General features: G+C 38.7%; 1 protein-coding gene across 5 annotated transcripts in view; it reads right to left on the reverse strand.

Moving 5' to 3' along the window:
* The window catches only part of tut4 (terminal uridylyl transferase 4), a 65626-nt gene that overhangs the window by 3083 nt on the left and 39083 nt on the right, over window positions 1–23460 (reverse strand). For 4 of the 5 annotated variants that reach the window (XM_086089133.1, XM_086089134.1, XM_086089135.1 and 1 more), the window contains 12 exons: window positions 21945–22048; window positions 21775–21864; window positions 20138–20251; window positions 19958–20035; window positions 19677–19860; window positions 19537–19584; window positions 19221–19303; window positions 18994–19109; window positions 16200–16354; window positions 11923–12020; window positions 8026–8587; window positions 245–394 (listed from right to left, as the gene is read on the reverse strand). In XM_086089133.1, coding sequence (XP_085945259.1) covers window positions 245–394; window positions 8026–8587; window positions 11923–12020; window positions 16200–16354; window positions 18994–19109; window positions 19221–19303; window positions 19537–19584; window positions 19677–19860; window positions 19958–20035; window positions 20138–20251; window positions 21775–21864; window positions 21945–22048 — 1782 coding nt within the window. The remainder of the gene's footprint in view (window positions 1–244; window positions 395–8025; window positions 8588–11922; window positions 12021–16199; window positions 16355–18993; window positions 19110–19220; window positions 19304–19536; window positions 19585–19676; window positions 19861–19957; window positions 20036–20137; window positions 20252–21774; window positions 21865–21944; window positions 22049–23460) is intronic. The other variant, XR_015096477.1, reaches the window with a different exon arrangement.

Raw genomic sequence — 23460 nt, forward strand, 5'->3', positions numbered from 1 at the left:
ATCGGCCGATTATAATCGGCGCCCGATTAAATCGGTTGGGCCCTCAAGTCTAAATATCCACAATTGTGGGAGTTTTGAGTTGTTTAACATAATAAGCAGCGAAAATTGAAAGTAAACACAGCAGTCCTTTTATTTTGTTTGTTCATTACATGAGTCTTGATTTTTTTTTTCTGTGACATATTTGTGTTGTCTCAGTACTTTTTAGAAGTCAAAACTGGCATGACTTAGACAGTAGCTAACTTACCTGGTTGGTATCCACTGTTTCCCTGCTGGATAAAATTCGGAGGCATTCGGTATGGCCAGGAAGGAGACAGTGCATACTGTGGTGTTTTATTGTGCTCCCACAGCTGAGAACCTTGGTTCACGCCAAGAAACTGGGATGGGTGGCCCAATTCTGGAAAGGGGAGAAGTCATACAATTAAACACCGTCACTTTTCAGGAAACCAGAAAATATGGCTCGTTTGTTGAGCCATTTGCATTTCATCATCTAAGAGAGCAACATTCATTTGGAGGACGAAAAAAAAAAAAGACTCTCTTGCAGACTGACAAATAGTATTCGGTTTGGATTTAAAAGCGGGCATCAAATCAAACCAAATGAAATCATTCCACTTTAAAATATGTAGAGATACTTATGAATTCAACTTTTCCTGCATAGATATATCCTTAAAAAAATGCCAAATTTACGGTAACTTACTGACAAGTTGAGTCCTATGTAAAATGACAAGAAACATAATTGCATCATATACTCTGGAACTGAGCTGTACCATACCAAATGGAATCATAATTCATAATGTGCGTGTGTGTTATCGACTGTCAACTAATTGTTTATCAAATCAATCGACTACTACTACACAGTACAGTTGTGCTCATAAGTTTACATACCCTGGCAGACATCATGATTTCTTGGCTAGTTTTCAGAGAATATGAATGATGATGAGATTTTAGCCTGATAACACGCACACAAGTTGACACAAATGGGTTTGAATGGCTAGTAAAGGTAACCATCCACACATGTAATCTGTCTGCTTATAATTAGTGTGTATAAAGGTATAAATTTGAGTTTTTGGGCTCCTGTCAGACCCTTGCACCGACATCTTTGGATTCTGAGTCATGGGGAAAGCAAAGGATTTGTCAGAAGATCTGTGGGAAAAGGTAATTGAACCGTTTAAATCAGGAAAGCGATATAAGCTTGTATTTAAGGAACTGAGCATGCCAATCAGCACTCAAACTCTAACAAGTGGAAAATGAGAGATTCTTTTGTAACCAAACCACGATCGCGTCGACTAACAAAAATGTCTGCCACAACGGTCACGGTTAGTGTTAGTCAGCTGACAGAGGATCAGGAAGTGTTGTCACTCCAGCTGCCGTGTATGACGAGTACAGTTTGAATTAAGAATGAATCCATCTCCATCCTGCCTTTTCATTTTGTAAATAGTGTCCCATTAATCACCAACAAATCCTCACAATAGATTATAGCTGTATTTCTTGTAAATTTCAGAGATTTTTTTCTTGCAAATCTGCCACTCTTTAACTCTTTGACTGCCAGACGTTTTCAGAAAAGGGATGCCGTCAGTGCCAGCCGATTTAAGCATTTTGACTGATCTTTCAAGGTCCACAGAAAATGTTCTGTTTGGACTATGGAAACAATACTACCAAATGAAAGATTGGACTTTCATCTTTCATCAGAAAAAAAAAGTTTGTTTCTACCTTATTCCGTTCTTTAGTAATCAACAATAGAAAATGGTTAGTTTCACCCAATTTCGCCTGTTTTGGACCAAAATACGGAGAAATCAAGCTTTTAGTGAAACGATATTATTTCATGCATTCTAGTGAATTTTACTTCTTTTTGTCCATGAATGATGCCACAAACACCTAAATAGTGCTTTACTTCTATAAAACACTACCACCAAGAATGAAAAAGTGTTTTTTGATAGCAAAATACATTTATTTACATTCAACAGTGTAACAATTTGACAACAATTTGGCAAACTATTTACAAATGTGTGCAACTGTGGTGCTATTTACAAATATGTGGATGTTTCAACGAGTTTTTCTTTTTGTTTTTTCTCCCCTGCGTGCAAGGAGACGCAACCGCATTTGCACAACAGATTGCCTCTTCGCGTGCAAAAGCTCCACTTTCTTGCAGGCCGTTTTTTCCGGGGAATAGCAAGTATATACTGCAGTGTGTGTTGCCATCAAGTCTAATATCAGGATCATGCTACGGTTACGTTACGGTGGTGTTACGTCTCGCTTCCTCATGTCCTTCAGTTGCTAAACCGGGTTGTAAGAGATGTTCTGATCCATTTTATCCACTCCATTCATGGTGGCATCGTAGTCCAGAACCAGTGTCTTCTCCGTGATCAGACTGTACCCGCTCCTCCGATGAATAAGCATTGGACTCGGGGTACTCTTCATTGTCCGACAAAATGTCCGCATGTGAAAGCTCTGGCGTTAGCAGAGCTAGCCGGTGTTGCTTTATGACGTGAGAATAAAGGCCGCGTCCAACTGTGGCGTCAACCTCGGGATTCACCATCACCATCATCATCAATCTGCATTGGTCGATGCCAACTCTCCATCGCCCGATCGAATGTCCGATTGTGTAGAAGTACCCGGTCGGTTATTGTGCGCGTTTTCCGGCCTTAGCAGCGGTAGCCGCGCTAGCCGCGCTTAGCCGGTGAGGCTTACTACGTGATCATAACAGTCGCGTCATGGCTTCCAACTGTGGCGTCAACCTCGGGATTCACCATCATCATCATCATCAATCTGCATTGGTCAATGCCAACTCTCCATCGCCCGATCGAATGTCCGATTGTGTAGAAGTACCCGGTCGGTTATTGTGCGCGTTTTCCGGCCTTAGCAGCGCTAGCCACGCTTAGCCGGTGAGGCTTACTACGTGATCATAACAGTCGCGTCAAGGCTTCCAACTTTGGCGTCAAGCTCGGAGTCATCATCATCGTCGACATCAATGCGCTTTTTAGTATTGATCGATGCTTTCCGTCTTTGAAAAAAATGCTCAAGCGTGAGCTGCTTGCAACCGGTTGCTTGGTCAGCCATTGTGGCTTATTCAGCCATGTCTCCTCAACACTCTAGCTCCGCCTCACGTCTTCTACTGACGCCCACGGTGGGCGGCCCATCCAACCTTGTGCAAAGAGAGTCATCGCTGCCATCTAGGGGCCAAAACGAGTCTTTTACTAACCAGATCTGCCTGATACTTTCAGCACAGCTGCCCAAGGCTTTCCTGCACCCGTTTAAAAAAAAAAAAAAAAAACCCATAGTGAACGTCTTTTAACGTCCTCGGCGCCCTTCCCTAGGTTTATGCTAAACGTTTTATAACGTTTATGGCGGTCAAAGAGTTAAAGTCGCAAATTTACCTCTTTTTTCAGAAATTTGCCACTTGATAAACTCACAAATTTGTGACTGAGTTTTTTTTCTCAGAATATTGCCCCCACCGACAAAAAACAAAAAAGTATACGTGGCCCTAATACGCCGTCAGAGGACGTACGAAGGAATGAATGAATCAGTCTCCATCCTGCCTTTTCATTTTATAAACAGTGTCCCATTAACCACCAACGAATCCTCACATTAGACTATAGCTATGCTATGCGTATTTCTCGTAAGTTTCTTAGTTTTATTCTCGCAAATATGCCACTTTATAAAGTGGCAAATTTACCTCTTTTTTTTCAGAAATTTGCCACTTTATAAACTCACAAATTTGTGACTTCATAAAGTGGCAAATTTGCAAGTTTTTTTTTTCTTGGAATATTGCCCTCTAAAAAAAAAATATATATATATATATATATATAATTTGCTGTCGTACAAAATGGAAGTTTGGAGAGGAGTCAACAAGGCCTATGATGAAAGGTACACGATTCCTACTGTTGAAACATGGAGGTGGATCGCTGATGTTTTGGGGATGTGTGAGCTACAAAGGCATGGGAAACTTGGTCAAAATTGATGGCAAGATGACTGCAGCATGTTATCAAAAAAAATCTGAAAGAACACTCATTACTAGGGATGTAACGATCGTAGCAATATCGTGATATCACGATATTAAAAGTGCCACAATATGGTGGTCGTCATGTCACGATATTAAAAGCAGCACATCCATTAATCCATTATTGTGAGGTTATATTCCATTTGTGCATTACTAGCACCATCTGTTGGTTAGTTGATTAGTGCAATTTAATTTTAATTAGGAATGTTTAGGCCACTCTATCACTTCTCTAAACTAGTCATACCAGCAAGTATTTTTCAACAATGCCGTCAAACCCTCTCAAAACATTACTTTTGGCCCGCTTCAGCCAAACACAACTTTGTGAACTACATAGACCATGATGCTTTGCGCTGCTTAACTAATATGAGCACATGACAACGACATGGCCAAGCCTACTTCTCCGTCACTGCTGTTCTTAGGTACACAAACACAATATTGCGCTTTTTCCCTCCCAATATGAGCTTTTGTTAAATTTAATGTAATTTAGTTAATTAATTTATTTACAATATTGTGAGTTTTACACATTATTGTGAGCTTTTTTTGTATCGCCAACCTCCCCATGATATTGTGATAATTATCGTATCGTGATTTTGGATATTGTTACATCCCTACTCACCAGCGCGGAAGCTGAGCATGGAACATACTTGGATCTTCCAACTTGATAATGATCCAAAACACAAAGCCAAGTCTACAGCAGAATAAAGTAAAGCTTCTGGAGCGGCCATCTCAATCTCCTGACCTCAATATCATTAAGCCACTCTGGGGAGATCTGAAGTGTGCAGTTCATACAAGACAGCCCAATAATTGACAAAAAGTGGAGGCCTTTTGCCAAGAACAATGGGCAGTTTTACCATCAGAGAAAGTCAAGAGCATCATCTACATCCACCACAAAAGACTCCAAGCTATCATAAGATGTTAGAGGGTGCAATTCTAACAACTGGGGTATGTCAACTTTCCATCAGGGTCATTTGTGCAGTTTCTCGTGTTGTCATGATTTAAAGAGTGACCTCAGCTGTTTGATAATAAATGGCGTGACAAGTGAATGAAAAGTTTTTGTTTTATCATTCATATTCTCTGAAAAAAATGGCCCAAAAAAAAATCATTATTTCTGCCGGGGTATGTAACTTATGAGCACAACTTGTCTGTAACTATATTAATAACGGAGTGTAGACCCATTGCTTAACTCAAAATTGTCCAAATCATTTGATTGTAACCTCACAGCAGTAATTATTCTATATCTGTAGTCCTTCATGAAATCAGACTGATTATCTTTTGCATTTATCAAAAGAAGCCATTTGCAAACTTCTTCTTTTACTTTGGAAAACAATGTAACTGAATCCGTTTCAAAAAGCTCGGCAAGTATAACATGCATCCCTCTCGTGATATTGCTTGATTGCTGTTTGTTTTTTAATTACTCAACAATAGCAAAGAAACATCAATAATTCGTTGTAATCGGAAAAAGCAATACACTTGAATGAAAAATAACTTTTTAATGTATTATTCAAATAATCGATAGAATCAAAATAATCTTTATAATTTGTTTAAGCATCAAACATGGTTAATTCTAAACATGGTACCATTGCCATTTTCTGGCTGTACAAAATGGGTTATTAACATATTTATAATTATTTGAGTTGTGTACTGTAATGAATCCATTCTCGGGAGATCAGTATGGTGTAAATTAAGGGTGTCAGGCTATTCAATTTTTTAATCATAATTAATCACGACTAATAGTAACATGATTATTCGCAAAATTTATATCTGTTCTAAATGTACAATAAAATGAAATGCACAATAAAGTATTTTTCTTGCTGTTTTCATACTCTTGTTAAACAAGTGGGGGAGAAAAATGTTAAACTAATAGAAATATAGCTGGATTTTTTTAGTCATAATTTCATAATTCATAAAAATGAGTTCAAATTAAAAAGATGTACTGTACTGTAAAAAACGAGTCATTTTTCTGCCACTAGATGGCATAATTGCATTTGTAAGACGGTGGTGACACATCAGTGTATTTTTTTTCATTAAGAGCTATCTAATCTTTAACATGAAGTAACTTGTGAAATTAAGCACATTTACAAATATAGAAATTATTTTATTTATTACTGCTAAATTTTGACGCGTACGTGTCTGCTGCGTTGCGACAGGAATTCCCCCAGTACAGGCTTTCCAATAAGGGGCGGTCATTAATTGCGCGTTAAAATAATTAGTGCCGTTAAAGGAAGTCAAAGTTAACGCACTCATTTTGACACCCCTAGAATAAATTAATAGTATTTTAGGTTATAAATTGTAATGTTATACATGGTAAAATATTAAAAAATATAGATTTCTATCCGAGATAAAGATTTGAGTCATAATCATTAGTTACTTTTATTTATCCTAATTGTTGAGGACAGTGTTTCCCAATCTTTTTTTTTTGAGCCAAGGCCCATATTTTACATTCGGAAAAATGTCACAGAACACTACTAAACAAAAAGATCATAAAAAGTGACATAAAGGCTACGTTCACACTGCAGGTTTTAATGCTCAATTCCGATTTTTTGGTGAAATCCGATTTTTTTGAGTAAGCGTTCATATTTTAACTATTATTTGCGACCCCAGTCTGTCTGCTGTGTGAACGTTATGCGTCCCCAAAGTGACCCACATGCGCTCGCTCACAACGCTGTTTGCGGAAGTAAATACGTATAGTCCAGTTTTTCTATTTTCTGTAAGCTTCATTTGTGCATAAATAAATAAAACAAAAAAGCATTGTCCAGCGTGTCAGGGCTCATATTTTCACCATCTCATAACTACAGAGGAGTGATGGGGGAGGAGGTAGAAATAATCTTTTGTGAAAATGAGGTGAGTCTGTTCAAGCTCGTCATCGCTCGGAGACCTCTCTTTTTTTTTTGCTCCCGAGCGATGACGTCACGTCATTGCTGCGCGTAATAAATGAGCCGTCTGCGTTGATAAATGACTAATATCACCACAAATGTCAACTTTATGCTTCATGTTTTAAATGGGATTAAATTTAAGTCAAATATAAAGCCACAACTGTTACTCGAAACAACTTTGCTGATTCACGTACGTCTCCTGAACCGTGCGGACCTCGCGGGGGCGTCAAGCATAAATCAAGTTTTAAGGCTGGTTAAGGTTAGATTATACTTAATGTCCCTGCCCGCGCGGACGACGCGGAGCGCATATTGGACTTTAAATGACAAAGAGGTCAGATATATGCTGCCTGGCCGTTCAGACTGCGTTTGCATTGCTAACATTTGGATACGTATCCGATCTAGGACCACATATGAAAGTGACCCAGGTCGGACTAACATGAAAAAGTCAGATACAGGTCACATTTGGGCAAAAAAATCAAATCTGGGTGGCATTTGCCTGCAGTGTGAAAGTAGCCTTGATTGACATCTAATGATCATTATACACTGCAAGCATAGATCTTTGTAGTAAATAATTTTCAGCCCAATTAAGTGAAATTAAACCTTACCCTAACTCTAACCTCTCCGGGGCGCTCGGGGCCCTGGGCTTGCCCGGGCACCATGCACCGTCCCCCTGTGAGGCGTTGGGGGACTTGCACCCTGGAGGTTGGCGTTCCGGGAAGTGTGCGGTCACTTTGGTGGTCATTCCCGGAATGGAACCCTCCACGGCCCCTTGGTTCCGGGCTTGCCCAGGGACCAGACACCGTCCCCCCGCGTAGCGTCGGGGGACTTGCACCCTAGAGGGTGAAATGTCGGAGATCGAGGTTTGACATTGCTTGCACTCTCTGACCTCTTGCTTTCTATGTCGCTTGTCATGGGAAACCATTCACATCAGTTCCCTAAACACAACCCTCTTTTCAGCACTGGGACTCCTGACCTTAACCCTAAACCTAACCCACGGCACATCTAATGATTCGTCCCGGCACACTAATGCATGGCAGCACACTGATTGTGAATCGCTGGTTTAGAAATTGAAATTGAGAAAAATTTTGTGATTGTTTTCTCATTAGTTTTCAAATTTAGAACCACATGATAAACCCGAAAATGCCACCCAGTGAATACCTGACGTGACCACAGTGCCATTTCCCATAAGTGAAGCAGGCTGTGCCAAGCGCTTGAGCCAGTGTCCTTCACGTCCTGGCCCCCCAATGCTCATTGGTCTTCCTGCCGGCTGTGCGAAAATGATACTGGGATCATTCAAGTTGATGGGGTTGGGGCTGCCTCCGGAGCTTGCGGCGCTTCCCGATGCTGAACGAAGAGTCAATTTCAAGGCCGGCGGGGAGTGGGTGGTGCTTGTGTTTGTAGTAAGGACAGGTCTGTGGATGGGCCAGGGGGGAGAGGGCATGTGAGCTGGCTGGTGGGGCTGTCCCTGCGATGGGTGCGACTGGTGCTGGTGGGAGGGAAGCGGCCCTCGGGCAGCGAGTGTCCCAAGGTGAAACTGGCCCGGGTGGGATGAGGGGAAGTTGAAAAGAGAAAGGGGGACCTGGGGGTGAGCAGGCTGTTTCTGGGAACCTGAAGAAAATGTTTTATTTTGGGAGGGCTTGGGAGAACTGGAGGACTGAGGAGAACTTTGTGATACAGGTGTGGGCTGTGGAGAATAGGGTGGAGTCTGCCGACTGTCTGACTAAATAGGGGGGGGGAGAAGAATCACACATTATACCTCTCATACTGTTTTTACACACTCAAGAAAGTCAAATTTGAAACAATGATTGCCTGTTCAATTTGAAATGTTCTTAAATGCACGTTAAAGATGAAGCACAAACTGCAAAAACAATCCCGTGACTAAATAATTTGTGTCATTCCATGCCAAATCACACAGTGATTTGATTTGAATGAAACTTGCTGTACTAGTTAATAGTGATCTCACAACACTAAGTCTGAAACTTTAGGTCAATTAGAGCAGGGGTTTGGGAACTATGGCTTGCCAAATTTTAATATTTTCGGTAAAAGGGGCGTGGCTGCCTTCCTTTGAACTAGGGATGCACGATAATGCTATTTTCAACCGATACCAATAAACCAATCATTTAGAAAAGTGCCAATGTCGATAACCGATAAGCAAGCCGATAATTGTTTGCAAAATTAACTTGAATACAAATATACTTTCGAGTCTCACTATAAGTTTAACATGTACAAATACATTGAAGCATTGTGTAAAGCGCCATGAAGCTGAATTGTATTGATTTATTAAGACAACCAGTAACTCATTTTGAGTTTGCCAAAACAAAACAGTCACTTTTTAAAAATGCAACAAAAAACTGCGAGGGTAACATTTTGGGCAGACACAGTAAAGAAAGCCCACACTGGCGACTGCCATGTCACCATGATGTATCGTCTGTGAACGCAAGGTCGCCTGTATTATGACGTCACAAATATGCAACACTACTATAGGAGAGGGGAGGGTTTGTAGAGTTCGGCACAACTTGAGCCACAATCACAACAGATGGACCAACATGGCGTGTCTATTATTATCGGCTGTTTTCTTTATTATTTGGTTTATCTGTTTGACGTCAAATTGGCCAATAACTGCCGATAATTATCGGCCACCGATACTATCGTGCATCCCTACTACTTTGAACCATTATATCTTAGGAACTGCAGGGTCAATCTTCACAAAACATGTGCTGTTAGAAAAGAAATACAACAAGGATTCCAAATCTGCAATCTCGAAGATTGGTGCATATTTTACTAATTTTTAGACCTTTTGTTTTGGTTGACCTCAAAATTGACCTTGTGGATCATGTAGCAAGAATTTGTTTTTTTCATGAAATGTAATCTCTCTCTCTAAAACAAAAGTTTCGGAGGGGTACTTTTTTTCTTCTTTTTTTTTTTTAGTAAATCTCATTCAATCCCAAAAACATGGTTACATGTTTGTTTGTTTTTTCTTACACACGAGCATACAGAAAGCCTTGATGTAGCTTCTGACATGAAGAGGTGGCTTAAAACAACGGTAGCTATTAAAAAAAAAAAACGGCCAGCAGGTGACAACAGAGTATAATAGATCAGCCACGGCCATGTTGCAACAAGCTCTCTTTTGTCAGTGTTTTCACCAGGAATGTGAATATTGATGAAACTTAGCTATATTTTAATGCTAATTGCTGCAGAATGTTAACAGACACAAATATACTAAGAAGACACTCTAATATTTCTATTTCTAGGTTCCATGTTTTTATAGCAGTAGAAGACAATATTCTGTGGCCTTGCAAAATCTGCCAAAATCCAGTTAAACAGTCGGGAGCAAAGGGGGTTGCTTCAGTGTAAAATGGCTGGAAGTGAATGAGTTAAGGAGTCACAAAGTATCCATATCCTCCAATATTCATTGAAAATTCACATTTCAATGAATATAGAATATGAATTTGGCATGGAACAACCCATTAGATGTCTAGTGACAATGAAAGTTAATGGAAAATAATGACCATACTGATGCAAAGTCTATTATGTATCATCAAATTAAACAATAAGAAATCAAATCCAGGATATTTTTTATGGCCTGTCAAGTAAATTGAGAAAAAAAACTTCAAAATGTACACCACTTTACACACACATTGAACCTGGTGAAAAATTGGATATTTAAAAGTTTTTGTACACTAGTACAAAATGGGTCTGTAGCACCCCCTATAGAGGTTCAAGGGCTACATTTACGTATAATTGGGTGGCACCTGTAGCACCCTGAGACGAACAAAAAATACTTTGGTAGCCATACCCTAAAATTAACAGAACTGAGCTAAGAGTATTTGGATGCCCAATTTTGGCCCATTTTCACATATTTACAGGTATCATACGTTTGTCCCCTTGTCCTCAACGGTTAAATCTATTGTCTTCAAACTTGGGCTGTACCATCTCAACACCTGTGACAACATCAGTGGAAAAAAATCTTATGTTTTCAACATACTATATGATGGGGCGAAACAACAAATTTTTACAAAATTCCTTCTAATGATGAAAATGACACCTCTCTCATTCGTATATTAAAGGGACAATGTGTATTTAGCGCCACCTAGTGGTGAACTAATAATTAAATAATTTAAAATGCAAAAAAAAAAGTTCTATAACCGAACGTACATTTTTTTATACAATCATAGGTCTAATAATCATAATATAATACATAGGTCGTACAGCGCCAACAGGAGGCTGACGTTTCACCGCCATCTTTCTTTCTACGGATACCCAAAGAAGAATAACTTCGTGAATGTAGTTAGACGGTCACGGCGATGGCAAACCATCTGAATTGATGGAAAGGATACTGGTTGTGTTGGACTCTGCTGAGCCCTCGTTGTCGGTGCGCACCGCAATATCCCCTCCCCCTCCGCCACCCCCCTTCTCCAAAAATTACTGTAGCGTCTGGAGGTGCTTTCAGCCAGTGTCGGACCCAATGACCGACCACTGCTTAGTGTTTACCTTTCACAGCTGGGGCCTGCAGGGGGCCGTTGGCGAGTCCCATGATTTGGGCTCCCAATGCTTGTTTCCCTCTGCTTTGCTCTCGCTAGCTTTTGTTAGCTTCTCTCGCGAGCCGCTTGTTAGTCGCTACAGCTAGTTCTTGTTAGCCACTCTTGTTCGCCACGCCATTAAGTTCATGCTAGCCACTCTTGCTCGCCGCTCACGCCAGCTCCTGCTCGTCAGGCTGCTCGCTCGCTCAAAAGAATAATTGGTAGTAATTGGTGGTAGCCTTGCGAAGTGTGGTCTGTCTGAAGTGTGCAGGATTTAAAATGGTTGCATTATATTAGTTCACCATTAGATGGCACTAAATAACACATGCTGTCCCTTTAAGTGGGACAACTTCCACAATAAGTGGCTGTCCAAAGACTTTTCCCCCACTGTATCTAAATGTGAATTACGTGATGGATGGTGTGAACAACATTCACAGTGCATGTCACAAAGTATAACTGAGTGGAGGTTGAGGAGACCAACTATTAGTTCCATGTGTACGGTGGTTGAATCAGTTTAAGATTTGTTTCTACTCACACTCTCCGAGGGTAGCCTGGGCCTTCCAGGACAGTCTGGGGCTACCTGCGAACCAGTGATGGACTGAGAACTCACCAAAGACCGTACCATGTGAGAAGCTGAGGAGGAATATGAGGGTAGAACAGCAGTTATATTGCATTTGTACCAATATTTAGTATTACCATGAGCCCCTTTTGTCAATGGTGATACGTTTCAGACTCACCAGCAATTGGTTGATAATCCCCAAAATAAAGTTCACTTTTTTTTTTAACTTACATCTGTTTTTAAAGGTTAAGTTCAAAGTTTTCATTCAGAAATAAACACTAGATAAATACAGGATGTATACACATGAACTCCTCAATCTACACCTCTGGGCTTCTGTTGTGTGGTGGTGATTTTGTCCTCAGCCCCCACGTCCCCAGCCTGTATTTTGCCATTTTGTGTTTGTTTTGCCAACAGCAGGATGTTTCAGGGTTTACAGACAGCTGTTTACCCCTCCAGCCAATTGCAGAGTGGGTGGGCGTGTCACTGTAGGCAGACGGGTAGAGTGATTTCTGCGATAACTCAAAATGGCGGTCAAAGTGAAAAAAAGGAAGTATACCATGGCAAAACATGCAGCGGATAGTGCACGGTCAAAAACGAGAGTAAATCTTGGCTTGGCATTTACCCGCTTCCAAGCCCTGAAGGAGCGGCTTGGGCTGAAGAGTGACGCAGAGTTGGCCTGCTTGCTATTGGACAGGTAAGTGCGAAATAGAAAATAAAATTGTAGCTTGCTGATTTAGCGACATGCTAGGCTAATTCACATTGACAAGGGTAACTCGGCAATATAGAACGAGGGTCGAACTTTTCTTATATCCTTATATTGGCAATAAGTGAAGCTAAGCTAAAAGGCGAATGTCGTTTTGAGCTATTATCCCTGTCGGTGATCGCTGGTGCATCTCGGATCAGTAATGTGACCATTTGCAAGATACCGTGTCACTTATTCTCACAAGTACCACAGTTGAGACACCCTCTGCTGCTGTACTGCAAGCTATCGGTGCTTGGTTGAGTGCGGTCAGAGGCAGGGGACGTGAATGTTGAGCTCATATGGGTTGAACCATGGGAGGGGTCTGTTTTAAATTGTTTGTTTACAAACAGAAACGGTTTGTTTACAAACAGAAACGGTTTAAAACTCCAGACTTCTCCTTTAAGGGCCCATATCATTTTGCATTTTAAGCTTTTCATAGGATATATAGGATTATGCATTACCTTTAGCGTAATGTTGATCTAATTTCTTATTAAATATGAGTTATTTTGGTGGCTTTTTTCTTAACCTGGAAGTAAGCCGCTGAAGCCTCTCCTCATGTGGCTACTGCGCCCCTTTCTTAATGTCGTCTGAAAGCTGGATTCTGCACACGCCGACTACTAAAGAGTTATGCTATAGTCAGACTGGACGCGTGTTGAGGGTTTCCAGCAGTCGGTGTATTTCCATAAAATTCCATATCATCTTCTTGGATTGGCAGGGGCAGGTGAACGGGAATGAGCAGGAATGCTCAGGGATGGGTGAATGGAGGAAAGCACTACTTTGAGGGTATTTTTGGTGAGGAATATGCAGTTTAACAAGGCTAAAAACAAAAAAAAGTTGAATTTGCATTATATAAAAATACAATTTGAAGTGCATTGTATATGTGTTGGAACACACAAAAAAGTAAGAGCACAAAATGTATAGAAAACACTATGTACTGTAGTCTGTGTGTTATACATATGTTAAATATGGTTTTAAGAGGTCTGGTGTCGTGTAACATTGGGCGATTCTGTGTGTGCATCCGCTCACTGTTTTTCAGTTTTATGGTTTTAAGTTAAATAAAGAGCTAAAAAGTGCATTGGGCTTTCCTTTCTCACCTGTAATGTAATAAAGTATTTATATATAGTAATTGTATATATATATGTATATATATAATTTAATAATCACGATTAATCGCTTAATTGAAAAGGTTTTTTGTCAACATTTTTAGTTCGCCAAATTTAAAGAGCACCAGTTATGCGTTATAATTTTTTTTACATTTAATGTTATGAGGACGTCTTCAAAATTATTTATCCATTGCACACGTCTATCCTCCTCTTTTTCCTAATCAGTTAATTACTTGCATAATTTAAAATGAGCTGGACATATATATATATATATATACTGAAATATATATATATATATACTGATATATATATATATATATATATATATATATACTGAAATATATATATATATATACTGAAATATATATATATATATACTGAAATATATATATATATATATATATATACTGAAATATATATATATATATATATACTGAAATATATATATATATATATATATACTGAAATATATATATATATATACTGAAATATATATATATATATATACTGAAATATATATATATATATACTGAAATATATATAAATATATATATATATACTGAAATATATATAAATATATATATATATATACTGAAATATATATATATATATATATATAAGCTGAAATATATATATATACTGAAATATATATATATATATATATACTGAAATATATATATATATATATACTGAAATATATATATATATATATACTGAAATATATATATATATATATACTGAAATATATATATATATATACTGAAATATATATATATATATATACTGAAATATATATATATATATATATACTGAAATATATATATATATATATATACTGAAATATATATATATATATATATATATACTGAAATATATATATATATAAATATACTGAAATATATATATATATATACTGAAATATATATATATATATATATACTGATATATATATATATACTGAAATATATATATATATACTGAAATATATATATATATATATATATATACTGAAATATATATATATATATATACTGAAATATATATATATATATATACTGAAATATATATATATATATATACTGAAATATATATATATATATATACTGAAATATATATATATATATATATACTGAAATATATATATATATACTGAAATATATATATATATATATATACTGAAATATATATATATATATATATACTGAAATATATATATATATATATACTGAAATATATATATATATATATATATACTGAAATATATATATATATATATATATACTGAAATATATATATATATATATATACTAAAATATATATATATATATATATATATACACACACACACTGTGTATATATATATATATATACACACACACACTGTGTATATATATATATATATATATATACACACACACACTGTGTATATATATATACACACACATACTGTGTATATATATATATACACACACACACACTGTGTATAAATATATATACACACACACACACAATGTGTATAAATATATATACACACACACACACAATGTGTATATATATACACACACACTGTGTATATATATACACACACACTGTGTATATATATACACACACACTGTGTATATATACACACACACACTGTATATACACACACACACACACTGTGTATATACACACACACACACACTGTGTGTATATATATATATATATATATATATATATATATATATACACATCCATACATACATACATACACACACACGGTTGGGAGGGTTACTTTGAAAATGTAATCCATTACAGTTACAAGTTACCTGCTAAAAAAAATGTAGTTAGTAACGTAATCCAAGTACCATAATATTAAAGTAATGTAACTGGATTACTCCAAAATAGAGTATGCTCATGAAGACAAAATAAAAATTAATATCACCACAATATATATTCTATACAATGTGCCCCTGCTATTTGCGGGTGATAGGGACCCGGGCAGCCTACAAATAGCAAAAATCCTAGTGTAATTAAAAAGCATGTAGGCCTTTGATTGAATGATTGATTGATTGAATGATTGATTGATTGAATGATTGATTGCCATATGCTGTTTTCGAACTGTCACTGAAAGCAACCACACCTCACAGTTTGACAGACAGACAGACAGACAGACAGACAGACAGACAGATAGATAGTCATCCAATGAGGATGACGATGTGTGACAACTGCAAAATTAACTTTTATCCCAGTCACAAGTTTAGCCGTGTATATGTTGTGTATGATGTTCAAATAGTGAATTGGTGGATATATATATATATATATATATATATATATATATATATATATATATATATATATATATATATATATATATATATATATATATATATATATGTGAGTGTGTGTGTGTGTATGGTGATGGTTACCTGATGCAACGGCCGTCCTCTGCTTTAGATGTCGGTATTCAGGACAGTCTCTCCTTACATGACCAGTGTCCCCACACTGAAAACAACGTCTGTCTTTTTGCTCCCGCTCTTCATCTTTTACATCTTCATCTCTGTCATTTTCTTTCTTTTTCATTCTGATGAAAAATAAACAAAACCATGTATTATATATACCGTATAGGACAGCCTGCAGGCCACATCCTCTGTCCTTGACTCAAAATGTAAAGTACGCAGAGTTTTCATTTCAAAGTGATGCTTTTATTTTGATGTGCATGTGTGTGTGTGTGTGTGGGGGGGGGGGGGGCTTACATAACCCTGCTCTTTACACCTACAGAAAACATGGGTGTGTGTTCATTTTATAATACACCTCATTGGGCATAATTATTCATGTGTATTGTGATAAGTTAAGAGAAGGATCAGCGCACTGTTATACAATAGCTTTGTCTTATTCAATGCTGTTGTTTATCTATACAGTTTATCTATACATAACCAGGCAGAATTTATGCTTTCTTGGCCAATATTATCAATATTATCTTCTGTAATCCTGCTTTTAATTGCTACAGAAAGCGACAGCAGTAGGTTAATTTTATAATAAACATCTTCAGGCATGATGTATATTGTGAGATGAAAAATTTAGGTCTCCACCAACAAATATACCCAGCTCTACTCTACTCTACTCTCTTTTCTGGTACCTGCTCCTTTGTGGTTTTTAAAAAAGTAGCCCAGTTCCAAAACGTGACGTACTTATTTTGGAGGCCAATGATTGGTTCGAGACATGTCGTCATCAATGTGCAGCTGCGCAAACCACCACCACGGGAAAACAGCTGCCATTAACGATGAAGAGAGAACAATAATGGCTTCCAAACAGATTAATGCTTGGACTTTTGAGAAGGTGCAAACTTTTTAACATTATTGAATGCAGTTTTCTGGTTGCTGCAATATTCATTCAATGTCCTCAGGCTGAAATAAACAGGCACAAACCAAGCACAGGTTACAAAAAAACATCTGCGCTCTCCATTGTTTTTGCCTGTGTGTGCAGTGCACGCTAGCTGCGGTCGCTTTAGCATGACATCACTGGCGAGGTGAAGAGGGGGCTCCTGGGTGGTGGCCGTGGCAGTGGAAACGCACTGCTTTTTGGTGTAGAGCCAAGTAGAGCAGAGCAGAGTAGGGTAGATACCATCGGTGGAAACAAGCCTTTACAGTGCTATAAAGTGTTGACGCAACCGCCTGTTCTTATGGCTTGTTTGTGCTTGGCAACTCTAGATATAAAATTGCGCTTAGCTCTACACCATGTAGAAGCAGCCACAAGGACATTCAAGTTTAGAGACCACATCGCTGGTGTTACAATTAATACATTAATTTATATTATATTTTTTATTTAGGCGGTTGACTGGTTAGCACATCCGCCTCCCAGTGAGAGTGGACGCGGAGATCGAGTCCGGGCTTCAGCCTTCCTGGGTGGAGTTTGCATGTTCTCCCCGTGCTTGCGTGGGTTTTCTGTCCCATACTAACACAGATTTTGACTTTTGCGTCCATAACAGTCCGGATGGTTCTTTTCCTATTTGGCCTGGGGGACATGATGTCCACAATTTCGAAAAACAATTTGAAATGTGGACTTGTCAGACCACAGAACACTTTTCTACTTTGCATCAGTCCATCTTAGATGAGCGCTGGTCCCAGAGAAGCCGGCGGTGCTTCCGGTGCCGGGTGTTGCTGATAAATGGCTTTTGTTTTGCATAGTAGAGTTTTAAGTTGCACTTACGGACGTAGTGCCAAACTGTATTTACTGGCATTGGTTTTCTGAAGTGTACCTGAGCCCATGTGGTGATATCCATTGATGTTGGTTTCTGATGCAGTGCCACTTGAGGGGTTGAAGGTCACATGCATTCAACGTTGATTTTCAGCCCTATCGCTTACATGCAGTGATTTCCCCTGATTCTCTAAACCTTTTAATAATATTATGGACCATAGATGATGAAATCCCTAAATTCCTTGTAATTGTACATTGAGGAACATTGTCTTTAAACTGTTTGACTATTTTCTCAGGCAATTGTTCACAAAGAGGTGAACCTCGCCCCATCTTTGCTTGTGACTGAGTGAGTAATTCAGGCAAGCTTCTTTTATACCTAATTTGGTCACCCACCTGCTCTCAATTAGCCTGTTCACCTTTGAGATGCTCCAAACAGGTGTTTGATGAGCATTCCTAAACTTTTTTTGCCACCTGTTTTAGATGTAGTTACAGTTGTAGCCATAAAATTCCAAGTTGATTTTTTGCTAAAAACAATAAGGTATTAGTTTGAACTAGTTTGAAGGAACTATGAACTAGTTCATTTTTGTACCGATGAACTATAAACTGAATTAGTTCATTTTAAAATTTGTGAGTTGAATTTTGAACTAGTAGAAACTGCCCCAATAACAAGAGTTAAATGAGGGAAGATCATTTCTGGAAAACCCACGAAATATTGAGGTACAACCCCGCAATTTTTGAGTTACGGACTATATAAATAAAAATCTGAGATAGAGTGAATCCGCAGTATGTGTTGTACCAAGTAATGGAGCAGCTATAGAACAGGGATGACTGTGACACTGTAACTGTGCTATATACTGTATTTGTGCAGGCGGTGCCTGGATAGGACATGGATAATCTGCCAGTTTTCAATCAAGCCCCAAGAGGGTGTATGCACCATACCAAATATGTTTTGTGGCACATTGCTCTCCTTCAGCGAACAGAAGTTAGTCTTGATAAGTGAGTGAGATTTCATATTAAAAGTCCAACCTGCGTCTCTTAGGACAGTCCTTCATATAATGTCCAATCTTTCCACAGATCCTGCAACACCTGTCATTTGGTGCCAACTCGCCGTCTGTTAGAACCTTTGCGTCAAAGAAGTAGTCCTACAGCAGGGGCAATGAAACATTTCAAATGGTTTACTGGCATTCTGAGTTACTACTAACATCTGAATCTGTGGCTATCATATGATCAAAAATTGCTCAGTTTGCCCTTACCACTTCAGTACCAGGGACTGGGTAGAAGGGAGTTCCAAACAGCTTTCGTCCATTTATGAAAGCCTTCATGATAAAGTTTGTCACTGTAAAAGGAAAGAGATGTTTCAGGGGAAGGCGATAAATACATATTTAGGTTCTGCAACTGTATTCTAAAATGCAACCACTTGCAGTAGCGATCAGTCACCTTAAATATTATTGCGGGTTTATCAAAACCAAATTAATAACTCATCTGATCTAACCATAAAACAGTATTTATGGTCATTTTAACAAACCAATCTTTAAACATGGTTTTGTTGGGGTAAAAGAAAATACATACTTTTGCGAGAAACTCCGGCACCAAGATTATGATTCAAATCAAAAGGATCTGAGAGGATCAAAGAAAAGTAAGTGGAAACAAGTTGCAATACCGCTTTAAGCGTGTGAAATTAGCTACAACAGACACTTTCATTAGTGCACCTTCAATAGCGATGCATTTACTCGTCCACTGTTTTTCAAAGGTAGTGAGGCGTTTCTTTTGGCGGATGCTGATGACGTGCTCTTTGAAGTCAAACTCTTCAGTGTAGAAGCGCAAGAGGCCCAACCATAGCTCACCCACAGATTCTGTGTTGAACTCCACCTGTGACATACGCTGCCGGAGGCGCTGTGCGCACAGAAGAAACAAATGCCACATAAAATTTTACTGAACATTGTTTGGAACAATGCAATATTTCAAGTTCAAAAGCAAATGTTGACCTCACCAAATCTTCAAGGTCTTCAAAGAAGAAGGCATTCCAACCATCTACTATTCTCTGGGGAACACTTGTCCCGTCAAAGATCTAAGAGGTATCAATAATGTACATGTACTTTTGACCATAATCCTAAATCTTCATCTTCCCCTTAAGTGCCCTTTACAATGAATTGATATTGGTAATTAGTACCTCCTGCAGGACTGGGATGACTGGAGGCTGCCTCTGCTGCAGAAAGTAAAGCACCATCAGGATGTAAGCATAAGATGAGAGACTTCCTCTGGATGCATCTCCAATGTCACAACGCTGTGAACACAAAAGTCCAGTCGTGACAAGGTAACAAAGTTGTAACCCAAGTCTGACCCAAGACCTGTTCTCATTTGTAACCTATTAAACAAACAAGTATTCTGGTTGGATGAAGAAGTCATCTACATAGATGATATTGGTTTATTAAATGGTTTTCCCAGAGGTGGGCGGTCCGTCGGGAGTGACGGACTGGCTGTCGCTGACAGACCCCTGTTTTTCTGATGAATGGCCAGAAAAAGTTGGCGGACTAATAAATGGCAGACATTGGTTTTCGTCCGTTGGTGTAATCATCACTCACCGGGTCAAGTGCCGATGTACTTCTCTCACAGACGGATGCCTGTTTTGTTGACGACTGAAGGGTCACGCCAGTTTACGCTATTTTGGCTACAGCTACTATGCTAACTAGTTTAATCTTGATGAAAAAAAATAAAAATACAAACAAAAAACAAGGTTAAGACACTAGTTTAATCCTGTGTTTCATGTGAATGTGAAATCAACTAAGGGGAGTTTTTTCCCCGACTTACAGGACTACTAACGCTAGTGGCGGACTGATGGATGACCGTCAATACTGACGGAATGCCAACCTTTGTTGGTCGGTCCTAAAATAACGGTGACAAAGTGACGATAGAAGCGTAGGTAAAATAAAACAGCGGGCCCACGCACCAATGATTACAGGTTGATTTAGCTTGAAAAAATGATGGGGATGCTACACAACGACGAATGACGGACAGTACAGCCCATCAAATGCACAGAAGCTTTTACATTTAGCACCACGGAGTTGCTCACGAATATTTCACATTTGATATTCACCTGTGCAACCCCCCCCCCAAACAGTAGTCGGTCCCCACCTCCACCCACGTTAACAAAAAAAGTTTGGGCGCTTGTTTGTCATCTCACGACTAACCAACAATAGGAAGATGGGGGTCCCAGGGTGACAACAGTTGAGACCCACTAATGTAAAAATGCAAAAAGGGTTTCTTCTCTGTTATGTTTTGGCCATAGTTTTGGATTTCACCATCATCATCTTTATTTAGAAGACTCAAGGCCGATATAAAAAGACAGACACAACATAAATATTTATAAAAGACAATTGTACCAATGCATCCACAGTCGATTGGTAGTGAATTGCACTGAAAATGAGATTACTAACAAGTCACCAATGAGTTTTTGCAGTCATTCAGCCGGCACATACTTTTCCCATAAATTTCATGACAAAGCCAGAATAATTGAGGAGCAGTTCAAATGACATGCTAAAAAAACAACACATTTTTTATGGTTTAACTCAGTGGTGTCCAAACTCGATCCTCGAGAGCCACAGTCCTTTTTGGTTTTGGATGTTTCCCTTTTCCAACACACCTGAAATTCATCAGCAAGCTCTGCATAAGCCTGGTAATGATCCTGTTCATTGGAAACCGGTGCGTTTGATCAGGGAAACATCCAAAACCTGCAGGACTCCGGCCCTCGAGGATCGAGTTTGGACACCACTGGTCTAACTATAATCCATTAATGTACTTCTGACATACCTTTGCAAAGACCTTCATCATGTATCCCAGGAACTGCACACGTTGATCCAAGGCTGCATACATAGCCAGCATTTTGGTGTTATGTTGAGCCTACCACAAGGGACCCACATTTTACAAGTTTCTCCAAAAATAATGAAGGAAACCCTCTAAATTAGGCTTCTGTCACTCACCAGAGTATTGTAGAGACTGATGTCTCCCTCCAAACCACTCTGCCTGTGTTCAAACTTCACGATAGGCACTTTTGCTGTTGTAATAGGCAAGATGTTTCTCAGCCCTTGTGTTGGGAAATAATTGAAGAAGACAGGAAAATTTGATTGATTTATTTGAAAGGGGGCAGTGCAATTTCACAAGACATATGATAAAACACGGTTTAAACTGCCAGAATTAGCCAGAAGGCTATTTTTTTTCATCTGTAGTCCCCTGGCCGTGATATACTCCAAGGAATACATAAGAATAGTAAGGCACTTGACAAGTCCTTCACAGATATTACAATTTACAGAACAAAAGGATATCTAATCGTCTTCCTTGTAAGCCAAGATCATCCATAAGCTTATTTGTGCAAAAGGTCGCTGTGCTACCTGCGTCTAGGAACGTGTATGAAGCAATCACTTTGCCTTTACTTGGACAGGAACAATGGCAAGGATGATTTCGCTGGCCCCATTGTCAACCCTGCTTTCATCTGATGGTTCCACATAGTTACTGAATAAAGATGGCTTGCCTTTGTCCTTCACATGCAGCACACTTGGATGAGTTAGTGAACATACTTCACATTTCATCTTCTCTTGACAGAACTTGCTCATGTGACCTTGTTTGAGGCAACTAAAATGGAAGCCCTTTTTTCTGAGAAACTTATTTGTCCTTGTGAAGTATTTATTTTTTGCAGAAGAGACAAGGTTTTTCAAAAACATTTCTTGCTCCAGTAACAGTCTTCCGGCCTGTCTTTGTAACTGTAGATTGATTGTTGGCTAGTGTAGTATTTGTTGTGAAAACAATGTTGCCATGTCTCTTTTCCATTGAGTGGCTCACTGAAGACTTAGACTGCCATTTAGGGTTGTCGTTAACTTCACCTTACTCTGGATCTACCACAGCCTGAGCCTCTAAGTCAGAGGTGGGCAAACTCGGCCATCGAGGGCCAAAGTCTTGCAGGTTTCCCTCTTCCAAAAAAAGCTGATTCCAATCAACAGGATAATTATCAGGCTTTTGCAGAGCTTGCTGATAAACTGATAATATATCAGCTGTGTTGGAGAATTGAAACATCCAAAACCTGCAGGACTCTGGCCCTTGAGGACCGAGTTTGCCCCCTGCTCTAAGTTGATGTACCTGATTAGATCCTTAAAATCAAGACTTCTTTGTTGTCTAATTTGAACAACAACATGTCCCCATGTTGTTATCAGTTCGTAAGGGAGTTCATAGAAGATGACTTCAGGTGATTCGTGTCTGACATTGCGTTTCCGCAGGAGATGGGAAACAGAGCAAATCCATGTAGAGCTTCACCATCATCCATCCATTAATAGAAGGCCAGTTCAAAGCTTTTTTGATATATGCTTTAGCAACCTTGTAAGGGTTCCCATACTGATCCTGCAGGAGGCTCTTTGCCTTAGGGTATCCTTGTTCTGGTTCAATGTGCATATAACTTCTTACCAGCTCTTTGGGTTTTTCACCCAGTACAGCTCCAGATAGTGTAGA

Source organism: Leptonotus elevatus, chromosome 11, assembly GCF_054856555.1.
Source record: "Leptonotus elevatus isolate MCC_2025b chromosome 11, RoL_Lele_1.0, whole genome shotgun sequence".
NCBI classification, from domain to species: Eukaryota; Metazoa; Chordata; class Actinopteri; order Syngnathiformes; family Syngnathidae; genus Leptonotus; species Leptonotus elevatus.